Consider the following 16795-nt stretch of genomic DNA (forward strand, 5'->3'; position numbering starts at 1 on the left):
ATATCCCGTAAAATAAATTTAAATTTCTTTGAACTGACTCATCTTAAGTATAATAAGTAAAAGGTGCATTTTTCACAGAAATGCAATTCAATATTTCATCTCAAAGGTCAATTGGAAGCTTTGTGTCATTGTACTTTGTAAGTCGTGATCATAAACAACACCCGTTGAGGAAATAAATACTTATATTGCAGATGAAATGTTATCAATGTATAGTTCAAACGATAAACATTGTTATGGTGGTAAACCTTGATCGATCGTACGATAAGCACACTTTTCCTTAGCATGGCCTGTATGGCCATCAGCTTTCATTTAATTTCTTACCTTCGATGTTTGCTAAATGAACAATTCGAATGATTTCTGGCTCATGTAATAATAAAACAGTTAATCGATAAAATGCACGCCAATAAGGGAACTTACTAACAATAAGTAGGTACAGTACTGTTAAAAAGTTTAGAAACTTCCCTATGTGAGAATAACTGTAAAAACATTTCAAAATAAGTGTATTGTAATGTTCGTGGGTTTAACAAAATTAACTTCTAAGACTGATAACGACAGAAACTATTTATTTACAAAAATTATTAAAGAACTTAAAAACACTATTAAATTATTACTAAACTTAGGTTATGAATTATTCTATTTATTTATACTACTGTTGACATATCACTATTCACTGCGCTATTTATTTCACTGCTATCACTCTCAATTTATTTCTGGATTCATTTCTGCAACGGCCAATTTATTTCTTCCCCTCTCGGCGATCGTCCCTTCCTATAAATACTCTTTTGTTTCCTTTCTGGAACCCTCTAGAAACATTCGGATCTCTTAGTTTTTCTTTGAACTGTTTAACTGCTTTCCCAGAACGCAGGTACGACGCATACGTTTACTAATACGGCGCCCATGAAGAAAGGCGTCCGCGGCTAGTCGGTGAATTGATAAGCCGTTCACGCACACATGTGCCCGATCGCACACAAACACACTCGTGCTTCGCTATTTTTTTAATGAAATTAAATTCAAATGAGAAAACCTCATTCGGTAGATATAATTAAACAAAGGCACAAGGGACTAATGAGGAAGCCATAACCCAATATTTATATGGCACATTTCCTAATTACAGCCTAATATTGCCCATAACACGTCAAGTATATTGTCACATGTATGTAGGCGACCCAACATACGAGAAGAGGCACTGGATATACTCGAAGATGTCCCAACAATTTGACTTCCACCATCTTGTCAACTGCCAAGAAATGAGGTATAACGATAAACACCTACATCAGATGCAACTGAAAAGTCATAACCAACGAAGTAAGAAGACTCTTTAACAATTTGAGTCCGATTAATTTATAGACCAACTGGCATTACAAACATTTATTGACGGAGTCAGGGACGGTCAACTACGGCAAGAGAGTTACAAAAGAAGATGTCGCTCATAATGGAATTCGTAATTGATGTGAAGAAAGCCACTGCCAGATACACGGGAGAATGGAACCCAAAGTGTTGGGAATGTGAAAGAACTGGTGATTTTGCTCCAGACTGCAAGAACTACCGTGGTTGTCTGAAGTGCTGAAATTGCGAAAAAATAGTCAAGAATGCGCCTTAAACAAAACACGGCAGTCGGAAAAGTAAGAACAGCCAACTTTATGGCGCGTAAGTTGGCTCACCCTCACCAAGCCCCCGAAGAAGCCATAATTTCAGGACTGGACGGCACTAACTTATTAATTATTGGTAAAAGGCATCGATCGTAGCGACACGCCGTGACAATAATTCGAATCAATCCTATCGGGTTAAATACGCCACGTTTCCATACGAAAACATGTGTTACAAGTTAATTTTGAAGCAATGTTTTTATCTTTGAGTGAAATTTTGGAGTTCTTGAGCTCATCAATAAAAAGCCGTAATTTCGTTGAAGGAGAGAAAGTTGTGAATACTGGTCATTTAATATATTGTGGCATATTAAATAATATAAATAATCGATATGAGTTACGCTGAGAGAGTTTATATCATTATTTTCTGCCATTGGAAGGTCAGAACTTGTTAAAATATTTTCTTCATCGTTTAGGTTACCACAATTTCCATTTTGTTGGTTTATATTAGCTTCAGTACGATTTTTTTCTCTATTTAATCTTAATCTTAATCTTAATCATACTTCTATTAATTCGTTTCTGGTCATCTGAAGGCTCTTTTATATTACATGAAGGCAAATTACAGGAAGGTATGGCATCTTTCTTCAAGAATTTGAAACCTTTAAAAATAGAGTCAACATGTCTCATTGTCCACAAAATTCAAAATATTGATTAACGTAATTAATATTTGAATTAATTTTAAATAATTAGTTATAGCTTAAAGTAATTATGCAAAAAAATGAATATTTACCAGGTGGAACATAGTCACTTCTTTTAAAATGTAACTAACAAACTTGCATGTGCTGAATTACTGTTTCCCCAATTTTTAAAACTTCTTGCCATTTTTTATGGCAATCGACTTTACCGAATTACCGAAATAATTTTGTATTTTTACATAGTAACTATTTGGTTTTGGAAAATAGTGGAAACGAACGCCCGGATTGTTAAACGCTTTACTTTTGCAACCATAGACACAACAAAACATTTTACTCGTAGTTTTTTTGGAGAAAATCTTGCTCCATTTGTTTCAGATTGATTTTCCATACTTTAAAATAATTTTATTTATTTTCTTCTATTATAATAAAAATAAAAAGAATTACGTATGTATCTCTATCTACTCGCTGTGTAACAGCTAACCCGATAGGATTGGTTCGAATTATTGTCACTACGTGTCGCTACGATCGATGCCTTTTACCAATAGAAAGCTTTATAAATCAGCACAACGTTAGAATTGTTATCGATACAAGGGCATCCGCCCTGATATGGTATCGGAATGGCGAATTTCACCTTTGGCCAGAAGACTGATTTTGGCTACAGCTACTAGGAAGACTTCACCAATTCATGGAGAATGTAACGTCTAAATTAGAATTGGAAATGCGATCTTATACAGTTGGGTATTGATGGTCGACATAGTAGATGATGTCATCATTGGATTGAGCCTTCTTCAAGAACATGGAATCGACTTAACTCTGAGCACATCTACAATGCATAATCTGTGAAGAAAAGATAGTAATGTCAAATCCTAAGACGAAGATTGCTGCCTACAACGTAATCGTAGAGGAAGATCGAGTACTAACGAGTCAGTACGAGTGAATTGTAAAAGTCAGAGTAGGCTACGACATCGACGAATTTTTGAGAGTAGTCGAACCAGACAATCAAGACTTGACACAGAAAGCATTATTGGTAGGACATACGCTCGTAAGAAGTAGAACATCATCGACACCTGTTAAATTATATAATTTTAAATATTTCGAACAAAAGTTCTGCGAAGGCACAACTAGTAGCTGAAATCCACAGCTGTGACTGGGAAGAAGAACCCGAGATGATAGTGCAACTATATCAGAACTTTCGAAAACGGTCAAGTAACCATCTCAACAAACATCAAGTCAAAAGAATGTAAGTTCTTTTTGGCCGTTTTCAACACGTCTTCGGCCTATCAAATTAAGACTTTGCTAGGACCAATTTAACATACCACCGCATCAACACTGAAACAGCAAGGCCCATCAAACAACCATCTAGAAGAATCCCTTGGGCGAAGCAAGAAAAAGCCTATAATGTTATAAATGACATGCATAAGCATACTAGATTTTAAGGATATTCTATACAGATCCGTTTTATGTTCGGTGGACGTCTTCAGGATGTAGTAAGGATAGACGAATGTCACAACTTCGTATATTCATAAAGCATCCACAATAGACATATGAAAAACATACGAATGGAATACATATAGGACATCTCATGAAGAATATATATTCATTGCATATATTGTATTTGCACATGATACGAAATAAATATTATTATTACAGTAAGGTCTGTCGTTTATTCTTCGTAATTAAACGTTATTTTGCTGTTCGCAACCAATTTGTTATTTTTATTATTTTTCTAAAACACTAGTTGAACAATTTAATTTTTCTGCATTTAGACCAGCAGCATCTGCAGTATAGAAACATATTAATCATCATCATCATAAGTCAGTCCTAAGACCGGCTGGACACGTACCTCTACTCTTTCCTATCCTGAGCTAAACTTCCCTAAAACTAGAAAAACCCGTATCTTTAACTATTTGCGAACAGTAATCTAACCTAGGTCTACCTCTACCCCTCCTTACTCCTGTTTTTGCCTCTAATATGTCTAATATGACTATACCTTCATGCATGAGAAGGTGTCCTACCAACTTATCTTGCCTATTTTTTAATGACTTCCATAGAGTCCTCCTATTCTTTCTAATACCTCTTCATTTCTAACCTTTTCTACCCACGTTACCCTCATCATTCGCCTATAACACCACATTTCAAAAGCTAACCTTTTCTTTTCCGCCTCGCCCACTGTCCATGTTTCGCATCCGTACAGCGCCGTGCTCCAAACATACACCTTTAACAACCTTTTTCGAATTTCTAAAGTAACCGTTCGCGAGCATAGAAGTGACTTCGTTTATTACAGGCGACATGACCCTGCGTTATCCTCTGCTTTATATCCCTCCTACCCCTTCCGTCCTGATTTATCTGACTTCCTAGATATCTAAAATCAGCCACTTCTTCTAATTTTTCGTTTCATCACTCTTTCCCTAGTTATTCTTCCCTTGCATACCAGTAGTTTTGTTTTACTTTTATTTATTTTCACACAGTACTGATCTATCAGTACCGCTTCCATTTTATTTAAACCTATTTCTAGGTCCTCCTTGCTAGATGCTAATACTGCTATATCATCTGCAAATCTAAGCATACTAATCTTTTGCCCTTGCACGTCTATCCCTACAGTTGTACTGTCTTTAATGATGTTGATGGCGTCTTCGTTGTATAGATTAAAAAGTAGCGGTGACAGTGTGCATCCCTGCCTGACTCCCTTCGTAATATTTACTTCTCTACGTTTCATCCCTAGCTCTATAACTGTCTGTTGCTCTTTATACAAACTAAGTATCTATCTTTGTAACTCATCCCTACATTTTTAAGTATATCTAACATCTTGTCCCATTTAACACTGTCAAAAGCTTTTCCTAAATCTACAACTCCCATGTACGCACCCTTTCCTTTTTCTATCGTTTTCTCTATTGTTACCCGTAAAGCTAGAATGGCCTCCCGCGTTCCTCTATCTCTTCTAAACCCAAATTCATCTTCCCCTAATAGTTCCTCCGACCTTTTTTCTATTCTCCTTTGTACAATTCTAGTTAAGATTTTTGACGCATAGTAAGTTAAGCTAATTGTTCTAAATGTCTCGCTATCTACCTATCTGCGCCCTCTTTTTAGGTAATGTTACTACTACCTCTTGTCCTGCATGTTTTAGAATTTCCCCCTGTACCCCATCTAGACCTGGCGCCTTATTATTCTTTAAATTTTTTAATGCTACATCGAACTCTTCTCTCATTATGGGATAATCTCCACACTATCTTCCTTCTCTAATATATCTCCTACTTCATGGCCTGCGTGCAGGTTCTCTAAATATTCTTTCTACCTACCTGCCTTTTCCTAATTTTTTATCAAAATGACCCCTGCCTCGTTTCTTATATTATTACTACTGTATCCTACATCTCTAAAATTCCTTTTAATTATACTATAAACCTCATCTGTTTTACCTACTTCAAACTTTTCTTCTACTTTTCACACACATCCTATCAATCCACTGTTCCTTAGCAGCCCTAGGTACACTTCCTAATTATTTCCCACTTTATAGCCTTATATCTTTTTTGCCCTTCTTCGTCTGTCCTGTTTTTGTATTTCCACCTTTCTTCTATTAATCCTACAACCTTATTTGTTATCCACGGTTTCCTACTTTCGTTTTGTTTAAGACCTAGTATATCTGTAGCTGCTGACTTTAGGCACGTTTTAATGCAGTTACATTCTGTCTCTATGTCCCTGTCATTCGTTTCTCCCGCTGCCTTTAATATTTCGTATGTCCTTTTACCTAGCCTATCACGCGTTTCGGTACATTTTAGATTTTCTAAGTCAATACGTCTCCTACCTTCCCTCTTTTTCAGAATTATCAATTTAAAATTGGTCTTCATAGCTACTAAATTTTTATCGCTATCTATATCTGCTCCTGGATAACTCCTACAGTCCTTCACTTAATTTTTAAATCTTTGCCTAACAAGTATGTAATCTAAAACTGATATCTCCCTAAATCACCTGGCATCTTCCACGTATAGCGCCTCCTAACGTGATGGTTAGATAAAGTATTCGCGACGGGTAAGTTAGGTATGTTTATCGTAAAATTATATCAGTCTGTCTCCCCTATCATTTCTATTGCCCAATCAAAAAGAACCTGCTATTACACCCACTTTACCTTCACCTATTACTGCTTTGAGTCTCCTAAAACTATTAGGTTTTCCTGTCCTTTCACTAAACTTAACACGTCTTCTATATCTGCATAAACCGCTTCTACGTCTTCATCACTGTAAGATAATGTAGGCATGTAAACTTGCACTAATACCGTATTTACCGGCTTCGAGTTTAATTTCACCATAACTATTAATAATTTTTAAAAAAATATTAGTAACCCATGATTAATCATATCTAAATTTTGTTTTATGGAAACTCACTTACCTGATTTTCTTATAGTATTATTGAAGAAAAATAAATTTCACTCATAAACATTTCGGGAAATCCCACATTCAGGTGGCAACCTGGCAAAACGTACCGATAATGACTATGATATATGGCTACTGACTAATCCAATTAATATTAATCGATTGGTAATTGACTTTAGAGTGTTGGCACATTAACACTGTTACAATTTAACGACGCAACGGGCGAAAGCAAATTCTTTAACACCGTTTTATAAAACAGTTGTAATATAATGACATCAATGATACTAACTCCATAATATAATATACACTTGCATATGTACCGACATTATAGTAGTATGTTATTTATTAATAATTTTATAATATATATACCTGATATTTGCTGATATCCACTGCATATCCAATGCACGTCCTATAAATACACCTATACACCGATGAGGATATGCATAGGTAGTATGTCCTCCAGCAATCCCTTAAGGAAATTGGGCATGATGGACGCAATTGGGACGTAATCGTACATCCATAGGATATTGTGTACTGTATGGAAAGTAGTTTATGAAATTCAAGAACCCAGAAGGACAGATTGCACGATTGTTATAATGACTTCAAGAACATAAGTTTGATATCGAGCATTTCTCACGCAAACAACACGGTAACACAGATGCACTATCCAAGAGGCGAAAAGAAGGAAGAGCTGGCATAGATCTGTTGTAATCTAACCACCGTTCAGCCTGAGGGTTCTTGAAAAGATAAGACATTAATCAAAAACCAGAGGAATGACGAAGATATTGACCCAATAATGAAATAGAAACGATAAACCGGAACCTCAAAATCATCGTGGACAAATATGTAAGCATCCTAAGTCAAACAACGAAAGGTTATTGGGCGCAATGGATTTTCCTTAACAGAATCCACTACATTTTAAAAGGAATATGGGAAAGTCCAAATGGAACCAGAAACAAGCTCGAGGTGGTACTTCCGAAGAAAAGAATTTTAGAAGTCTGAGAAGCAGTCCATGGCGAAGGACATTTGGGCGTTACAAAGGCTCTAGAGATGATACATGAGCAATTTTATTGGTCACGAGGTAGAAGCAGTATGGAATACCGGTACCAGGAAATGGGAATGCCATTTGAGAGAATCGCAGTCGACGTAGCAGGACCATTCCCAATGACAAACTCCAGTAACCGATACATATTGGTAGTCATAGATTACTTTAGCATATGCGGTATCGAACCAGGAAACACACACCGTTGCTGAGAAGCTTGACAATGTTTGAGTACGTGAAAATATTTATGAATATGCGTCCTGGCTAAAAGCACTGTACTTATTACTCACTATAAAATCGTAATTCTTTTTATGCTGAGTGACATACAAAGTTTAGATCGACATCACAATCATAACAGATTCACCAGAATACTGACCACCATTAACTTTTTGTTGTTTTCTAACCTTCCTACCTTAACGAAGGTAAATCATCACCCAATTTTAAGATGAAAATGTGTTTAGTTTTTTGAATGTTGCATCGTTTTCGAAAAATAGGGTATTAAAGAACTTTTCAACAAAATCCTGATCGTTGGATAGATAGTGGTGTGCCTCACCTTTTAACTCTGCACCTGACATGTAGTGTCGAAAATGCTCAGTAGCTTCCTATAAGTTTTTTCTATAGTATTTAAATATTTAGACGATAACAATTGTTGTGCGTTCAGACATCATCAATGTTGATGGCCAATAAATTGTTTCCATTTAGCTTGAATATATTTTTTTTTGTGCCAAGTCTTTACTGCATTTCACTTTGTATTTTCAGTTGGTTTAATTCTAATTCTTAATGTTTCACGCAAAATAAACTTTTAAGAAGTAGCGCATTTTATTTGATTGAAAATTGAAAAGTAGCCACCTTCATACTTTATTCTAAAGCAAAAATTTACCCCTATATTATTGTTCTACAAGTCATGGTATTTTCTTTTTAATAAAGAGATCACTGTAAAAAGCAAATGTATTAACTTTTATTGCAAAATTCAAAAATTACATTTTTACAACTAAAACAAAATGGGGTTTCTCCCCACCTATTTAAATACATGTTACATAAACCATAAACTCTCGTGTCCGGCGCAGGATTAATGAAATTGGTGCTACTCCTGAAAATTTCCAACACAATAACTTTCTTAATTGTTTGACTTTAGCATGACAAGTACATCAAGTACAACTCATGGAGATCATTTTCAGTAATTATTATTTATGTAACTTAATTATTCAGTTTGAAATTATTTATCACAATAACCATTATTTCCGTCAATTAAAAAAAAAAAACAATAGTTTCTCTACACTCTGGATTTCAAAAACGACGTAGCATTTGAAAAACCTTTATACCACATTTTCCCCTGAAAATTAGTTCTAGTTTTATCAAAAGTGTATAAAGAAAACAGGAAATATGTCTGTACCAAATTATTTTTTCTCATGACTTTTACATTAAAGGTATGCTTATAAAAAGAAGATATTTAAAGTTTCTCTAGCTCAATTACTGTCAAGCACATTAATAATTGTGGTAGTACAACACACCAAAAACAAAAATTTAAAAAGTATATGGCTTCTTTACTACGCCTGATTGGCACATTTATTAGAACGCAATCTATCTAGTCCTGTTCTTTCTTCCTCTTCATCACTAGTATATGATGACATTCCTGATACTGTTCCTCGAGATGTCGCTTGCATTAATTCTTGATCAGGAGCTTGCCTATTTTCATATAAAAGAATATTTAAGGTTTCTTCATATATTCTTGCTTCAGGACATTCAACTTTTGTATGTTTCTTATCTGTTGCATATACAATTGAGGTGCAACAAACCTCTGACACTTTCTTCCCATGTCCATAAAATACCCAACAACAAATTTCACTAGTACTAATTACATCTTTAATGAATAGTACCCTATTACTGTACCACAATGAAAGCTTGTCAAATAACTCAATATTTTTAAGAAGATTATCATCTGAAGTGCTTGTGTATGAATATTTATTATTATGTCGATTTATTAAAAGCTTAATGGCTGGTTTTGTTGTTGAACTTATCAAAAGTTCTTCTTCTTTAATTGATGTTATTAGAGGAACTTTACAGATAGGTTCAGCTTCCCTTTCTTTCTTTAAAAGAGCTTGATTACAAGCTTCAGCTAATTCAGCTATACAATAATATTTTGCTTCTGCAAGTAACTCTGCAATTTCACGACTAGTTTCAGGGAGAGAAACACTTCCATCTCTTAGGAAATTTAAAATTGTACCAAAATGTTTTCCACATCTATCAATTAGAATCCAGCCTAAAATGTACAACTTTTAATTAATAAAGATTCGTGATACTATAATAAACGAACCATCTGAATCTGATAAAACTTCCATACGTCCACTAAACATAGCTCTTAACATTGTATCATTTTTTGTCAGAGTTCCTATAGTAGTATAATGCAAACATCCACCAACATTTAGTTTTACATATTGAGAAGGACTGCCCTTTATTGTTGTTTTTCCGGACATTTTATTTGTATCAGACATTTGCCCCAACCACAAATTACAAGCAAAACGTGACTAACAAGACTCGTTGATTGTACAATGGTAACCATAGATAAGTTGCTAACGGTTGGTAGCGGTCATAGCACAGTCATATACAAGATAAAGGTGTAAGGTCTATGGGTGTAAGCATAGACATATATTAATGGACGTAGCTTAGCCGTATGTCTTTGTAATAATTTCTTGTCTCGAAAATATAACATGTGGTATTTTCGAGATAGAAAATTGAACGAGCGGTGTACGTACTAAATATTTCCGATTTTTATCGACGAGTTTAAATTTTTGATAAGTTATTCTCGCACTAAGAAAAGAATGTATTTTTTAATACGTATATGTGCTACCATTTAATCTTCTTTTGTTTAGACTATTGTAAAAAAGAACGGAATATATTATCATTATATAACTCATAATATTTATACATATGTGACAGTTTTTGATACAAAATGAATTTGTGAGATTTCGGACCTATTTGATTACTTTCGATAAAGTTCGGCAGAGCACCGCGGCCTTATTATCTTGAAAACACCAATGATAAGCATGATATAGCCAAACAATAACAACTCCTGTGCAGCGTTTATATTCTCTGAATACTTACATTTAAACAGGAGGACTGAGTCCTGTAAATCTGGCACCCTACATGAATAATGAATAATCCTGTTTATAATATTTGAATAGGTCAACTGTAACCATAGATAAGTTAACGTAAATATTTATTAATATAGTAATATCATTGAAGTGGAGGGGAACACTGGAATGAGCTCGCCATGAGCTCGCTTATGGGAAACTGTTGAGAAAGATGATCTCAAGTGTTAGACAAGGTCAGACGCTGTGGAGTGGTTATCTGTCTGCGTCGTACTAACGTAAATAGAGGTGTTATTTAGGCTGTGTTGTTAATTTTGTTAGTTTTTTAAAGTAATTAGTTGAAATGGTTAAATATTGTTGTACATATAGGTGCACAAATGAACGGAGATCCAATGGAAACATAAAATTCCATAAATAAGTATTAATCAGAGATTAAAACTATGAAATATAATTTAACCTGCATTATGCGTACATGTGTACCCGAAAATTTTAATGAAAAATAAGGGTAAATGCCTTGTTAATTATTAGTATATTAATTCTACATATATATTTATTTTAAATTTCCACTGAAAAAGTTACAGTTATGGATACAAGCATTCAAACGTACGCCAAAAAAAGCACGGCAATGTAAAATCACACACGGGTATCGCACAGCTGCCTCATTTTCACCTAACTACCGCTATTGACTTATAAGCGCCTGTGTGTGAAAGAGAGATGGTATGCCACTCCGCAGCAGTGGAGCTATTCGCACACTAGCGCTCGCAAATTTAACAGTGCGTTCCAGTATCTGTAGTCTAGTTCAATGGGTAATATAAATGCATCGACGTTTACTAATAGACATGCCTTAGCGGTCAGAATTGTGGTACAACAAAAGAAAGAGATGGAACGATGTTAACATCGACGTTTACTAATGGACATGCCTTAGCGGTCAGAATTGTGGTACAACAAAAGAAAGAGATGGAACGAAGTTTCAGACAATATCCATCTCTCTCACGATAGTGCGTAAGCGTGTCGTGAAAGAGATAGCACTAGTCCGAAACCATACGCCATCTCCCTCACTTTTCGAGCCAAGAAATTATTACGACTTACGGCTAAGGCACGTCCATTAATATATGTCTATATATAAATGTTAAAGTATCAATGGTTTTTATATTTTATGAATAGCATAGATAATAGATATACATAGGGTAATAGATGCCCGACTGGAATGCTTGTAGTTTTAATAACTATTTTTATATTTTTATTAGATCTTCTAGGAATAATATTATAACTCAGTTAACCTATGGTTAAACAATACTTTTATTTCAAACAACCGAACTACAACAAATACATTATACAGCCACCGCTTTGGCGATAGGTAAGCTTCTTCTAACTAAATTATTTTTGGTTATAACGTCGGCTTTTTGGACGCCGACTTGCACGCCGCCTGGCGCTTGCCAAGTCTTATTAATACCTATACCGTCACATGCTACAGAGCCAGTGTATTTACAGAGCACCGCAATCTGAACGGCGCCCGCCATTTTTACTCCTTGGCGCGCTAAAACCCGTAAGCGATCATACAAATACAAGTGTTTCTAATCTCATCAGATTTCGTAACAAGTGGTTAAAACTAAAGTAAATACTCGTAATACATAAATATTTGTGTAGACATTGTTGTTAGGTACTTACCTAAAACAAAATAAATAAAATATATTACTATTGGAATAATATAGGTATAGTAACTTGCAACAGAATTGAATGTAATGTTTAAAATTTTATTTACTGCATCGATACATTTACAATAAAACAAAATATTCGTAATACATAAAAATTTAAGCAAATACGTGTAAGAAGTAAGTTTACTTCTTGGAATTTAGTTTGTCCCTTAGACTAATTTATTGGTTCGCTATCACAACAGCGACACCAGACGCATTAAGTTAAGAGCAGTCGAAAATGAAATGCATGAGATAAGCCAGGGAATAGTACCTGCGAGCATACATTTTGTAAACAAACGCTTGAAGCCAGTAAGCTCAGCTAAGATCTAGTCATTTTTAGTGTGTGTGTGGTGTTTCGTGCATGTGATTTTAAAAGAAAGGACTGAATTGTGCTGAATTGTTATAGTTGTGGAAATAATCAACAATTACCGGTGAGTTTACTCACAGAGCATTTCCAGATTTACCTAAATATCAGAATTGCTAAATTCTTGCTGATTTGATTTACATTTTATTGTTTTGGCATTTTTTGCCTTATATCATTAAAGAGATTAGAATCCAAGTACCTGAGCCGTGCAACTCTCATTATGAAATGACGCTATTACGGAGTGTTTGAGCCGTTAGCGAAAATCCTTTAATTATTAATTACCTGACGGAGTGTTTGAGCCGTACAGGATGCTGTTGTGGAGTGTTTGAGCCACACAGTGTTACAATCCTTTAATTATTAATTACCTGACGGAGTGTTTGAGCCGTACAGGTTGCTGTTGTGGAGTGTTTGAGCCACACAGTGTTACAATCCTTTAATTATTAATTACCTGACGGAGTGTTTGAGCCGTACAGGTTGCTGTTGTGGAGTGTTTGAGCCACACAGCGTGTTAAATTCCTTTCACCCGTTACTTTGTTTTTACCATTGATCCCGTTGCACTGAAAGGTACCTTTTGTTGTTGTTTAGCACTCGTGGGTGACAGACACGATGTGCTCAGTAAATTGTAGTTTTACAACAGAGAAGCTTACTTTGATGAAAGTATATAAAACAAATGGCATTTAGGCGAACTGGTCGCTCATACTTTTGTTTTGTTCCAGGTATTTCGCACGTCGTGTCACCTTGTACTGAGGCATCTTCCATTTCACTATCAGTTTTAGTTTTGCTTTGTAATATAGTTCCTGTATATTGTTTTTTTTCTTTTTTTTGATAAATATATTTTACTTTAATTAATATCTTCGGCAGTCTGAAGTAATTTGTGCCACATACGGTTTTGAAATAATATAAGTAACTGAGCTGCAGTGTCGTGTCGACAAGAATTGATTTTATTGAATGGAGAAATTTTATGATGTTGTTAATATTATATTCAACGTAATGGTATTAAAATATAGATCAATCACCGAAAGAATTTTTGAAATCCATCAGTAAATGACTTAGAAATAGATTATTGAAGTTTACGTATTTTAGTACGGAACGTCTGCGGCTTCTGATTCGCGTCACACCACGAACCATTCAAGTATTAGTTTCAGAGTCGCGCTAGGGCTCTTGCTTCGTTGGTGTTTATTTAATTTGTAACTGTTGTGCTTTGACACATAAGAACTACATATTATTTGTAGGTATTTTTTTTTACTTCTGCCATCGGGTAAATAAACAAAATACTAACCGAACGGTGTTAGCTCCTACACAACAATACATTCATACGTACTCGCGAATACGTGCGGCGTCGTTTAGGTCAAATGACGTTACACTATGGTGCGCCGCGTGTAACAAAATTATTCTTGCAATCGCAACTTTAAAGTCCCATAACATTCTTATTTCTTGAGATATTTTATCCATTCTTTCAAGTGTTTGTTTTATTCTTTTAAAATTTTTATAATTTATCCATAAAAAAAATGGAAACTTCTTCATTAAATAAAAAATTAAAAGATAATTAAAATCTATTGCTGTCGAGATTTAAAGCTTATAGCTCAAGTGGCATGTGATTTATACAATACTCTATGTAATAGTAATAATTAAAAGTACAAATTTTATTTACACGTTTTTATTATTACCTAGTCGATACGTTGTAATTATAACTAGACTTTCTTAGTAGCAACTCTTACGTCAGTACTTCTGCTTCCGCATTTTATTGACAGTTGTGTATTTTCAATTAGGTAACTTGAATATTGCCTGAGCAGAAAATACAATCGTGTTCTGAAAAAGATGCTGAAAATATTGTCAAAATAGTTAAGGATGTGGGTTGTTCTAGTTTTTGGGAAATGCGAAGATTAACTTAGGATAAGAAAGAGTGGAGGCGCTTAGGACTGACGGCCTTATGATGATGAGTTACAAATTTATAAAATACTTTGTAAAAAACTAGTATGCATTAATATTGAACAGTATAAGGCTGTCAGTAACACTTACCAGAAATTGTTGCAGGACAACGGAAGCAGGGGCCCGTACGGTGACGGCGATGATCAGTGAATGTGAAATCTGTAAAAATAATAAAAATTATAGTTACAAATGTACAAAATACTTTCTACAAAAGTAGCAAAGTATCCCTAAATATTGAACAGTAGTAAAGGTGTTCAGCAAGACTTACCGGAATCTGTGGCAAAACAACTGAAGGAGGGGCTTGTAAAGGGACGGCCATGGTCGATGATTGTGAAACCTGTAAAAATAATAAAAATTATAGTTACAAATGTACAAAATACTTTGTAGAAAAATAGCAAAGTATGCATAAATATTGAATAGTAGTAACGCTGTTCAGCAATGCTTACCTGAATCTGAGGCAAGACAACTGAAGGAGGGGCTCGTAGGGGAGCGGCGATGGTCGGTGCCTGTGAAAGCTGTAAAAATAATGAAAATTATAGAAAAATAGCGCAGCATGAAAATATGTAGTAAAGAAGACATGAGTAGATAGGCTATGACAGTTCGGCCTCAAAATCCCATGTATTTTCTTATGAAGGTTCAATTTCGTCCTTTTTCGACCGTTTTACCCCTTCCACTCTACTCTGACGTCAGGGCCATCAACCATTTTTGACATCTGTCATTGCCGGCCATCTTTGACAGCTGTCATTTTCAGCCAGGGTTTCGCTCTGCTACTATCGTCTGCGACTTTGAATTTTCCGTTATCTTCGCTGCAGTTTGTCCTCTCACCACCAGATCTCTCGCCGCCTTGTTGCGACATTTTTTTTTTCTGAAAAAAAACTGTGAACAGAGTTCTGGTTCGATCCAAGGCAAAACAGCTTTAATGCTGCTAGACCGACGTGTTAACCAACCGACTAAACATAGAGTCTTCAGTGCAACGGTAACATAAAAGTAAATATTGCACACCGTTGATGTATTTACGCTAACAATACGCCGCGCGTGCGAATGTTTGCGTGTATATGTGTGTGTCTGTGTGCGTGTGTGTGTGTGTTTGTTTGTAAAGTGTGCGTGCGTCTGTGTGAGAGCATCCTAAGCGACCTTGATCGAATTATAAGTACAATTGGCGGCTATCTGCTATGTATGTATGTACCAGTATGTGTATGCATGTGTACCATGAGAGTAGTTATAATTAAAGAAGCTTTTGTTTTTCGTTTACCTCATTGCTAATGAATGTAATTAATAATATTTATTGACCTTGAATGTTACATAATAAAAATTTATCGTTTAATGTGCAGTGAGCATGTGTTGGTGAAACGCAGTATTTACACACTAACGTAGATAGACACATGCAATGCTTTATTCATATGTGTAAGCGTATAGATATTCGTATTAAGTAACGGAATCTATAAAGAAGAGACGAATAATTCATTTGCTTTTATTAAATAAGTGTTTGATATACAACGGATGGTTGACTAAACAGGTGACTTATTATTATTACCATATATGATTAGAACAGCGAAAATAAATTAACATTACTCATATACACCTGGTATTTACCTATGTACATCAAATTTGCTTTACCTATACCAAAAATTAACTTNTACTTATATTAAATACTATTTTATTGTTCAATTTAATAAATTGACGCAAGTGAACGAATTCACCGATAACTAGATAATGTAATCGTATGCCTGTATGTTTCAATGTCGAAGTACAGTGAATACTACTTATAATGAACGCGAGCAGAAAGATAAAATATTACTTTAACCATTATTATTCGTTACAGTTGAAATTGCAGTTTCTATACCTACATGAAGTGTGTTTCCACTTTGTCAGAGATTATTATTTTAAACGAAATGTTTATAATTGTAATACGAAGTATGACTGATAAAACCAAATTATTCAAAACTTAATAAACGATTTTTACTAGAAGTTGACCAAGTGCTTCTCTTTTGTTTTGTTAGGTTAGGTTAGGTTACAAGTGCTTCTCTTTTGTTTT

The 16795-nt window shown here is 34.9% G+C and overlaps 2 protein-coding genes across 3 annotated transcripts; both read right to left on the reverse strand.

The window, feature by feature from the left end:
* Positions 1-8621: 8621 nt before the first annotated feature.
* On the reverse strand, positions 8622-10260 carry LOC108741983 (BTB/POZ domain-containing adapter for CUL3-mediated RhoA degradation protein 3). The gene is made up of 2 exons (XM_018476980.2): positions 9999-10260; positions 8622-9944 (listed from the first exon to the last, which is right to left on the reverse strand). Exons 1-2 carry the CDS (start codon positions 10174-10176, stop codon positions 9232-9234), a joined length of 891 nt encoding a protein of 296 aa, XP_018332482.1. The 5' UTR covers positions 10177-10260; the 3' UTR covers positions 8622-9231.
* Positions 10261-14472: 4212 nt separating this feature from the next.
* Positions 14473-16005, reverse strand: LOC112905317. Of its 2 annotated transcripts, XM_025977473.1 has the most exons (5): positions 15708-16005; positions 15207-15625; positions 15029-15097; positions 14851-14919; positions 14473-14652 (listed from the first exon to the last, which is right to left on the reverse strand). In XM_025977473.1, the coding sequence occupies exons 2-5, from the start codon at positions 15337-15339 to the stop codon at positions 14597-14599; spliced, it is 327 nt and encodes a 108-aa protein (XP_025833258.1). In that variant the 5' UTR covers positions 15340-15625; positions 15708-16005; the 3' UTR covers positions 14473-14596. The 2 variants fall into 2 exon arrangements, with proteins under 2 accessions (XP_025833258.1, XP_025833257.1); XM_025977472.1 differs by having other exon boundaries at positions 15207-16005.
* Between the last annotated feature and the right edge of the window lie 790 nt (positions 16006-16795).

Source organism: Agrilus planipennis, unplaced genomic scaffold (assembly GCF_000699045.2).
Source record: "Agrilus planipennis isolate EAB-ADULT unplaced genomic scaffold, Apla_2.0 scaffold301, whole genome shotgun sequence".
Taxonomy (NCBI): domain Eukaryota; kingdom Metazoa; phylum Arthropoda; class Insecta; order Coleoptera; family Buprestidae; genus Agrilus; species Agrilus planipennis.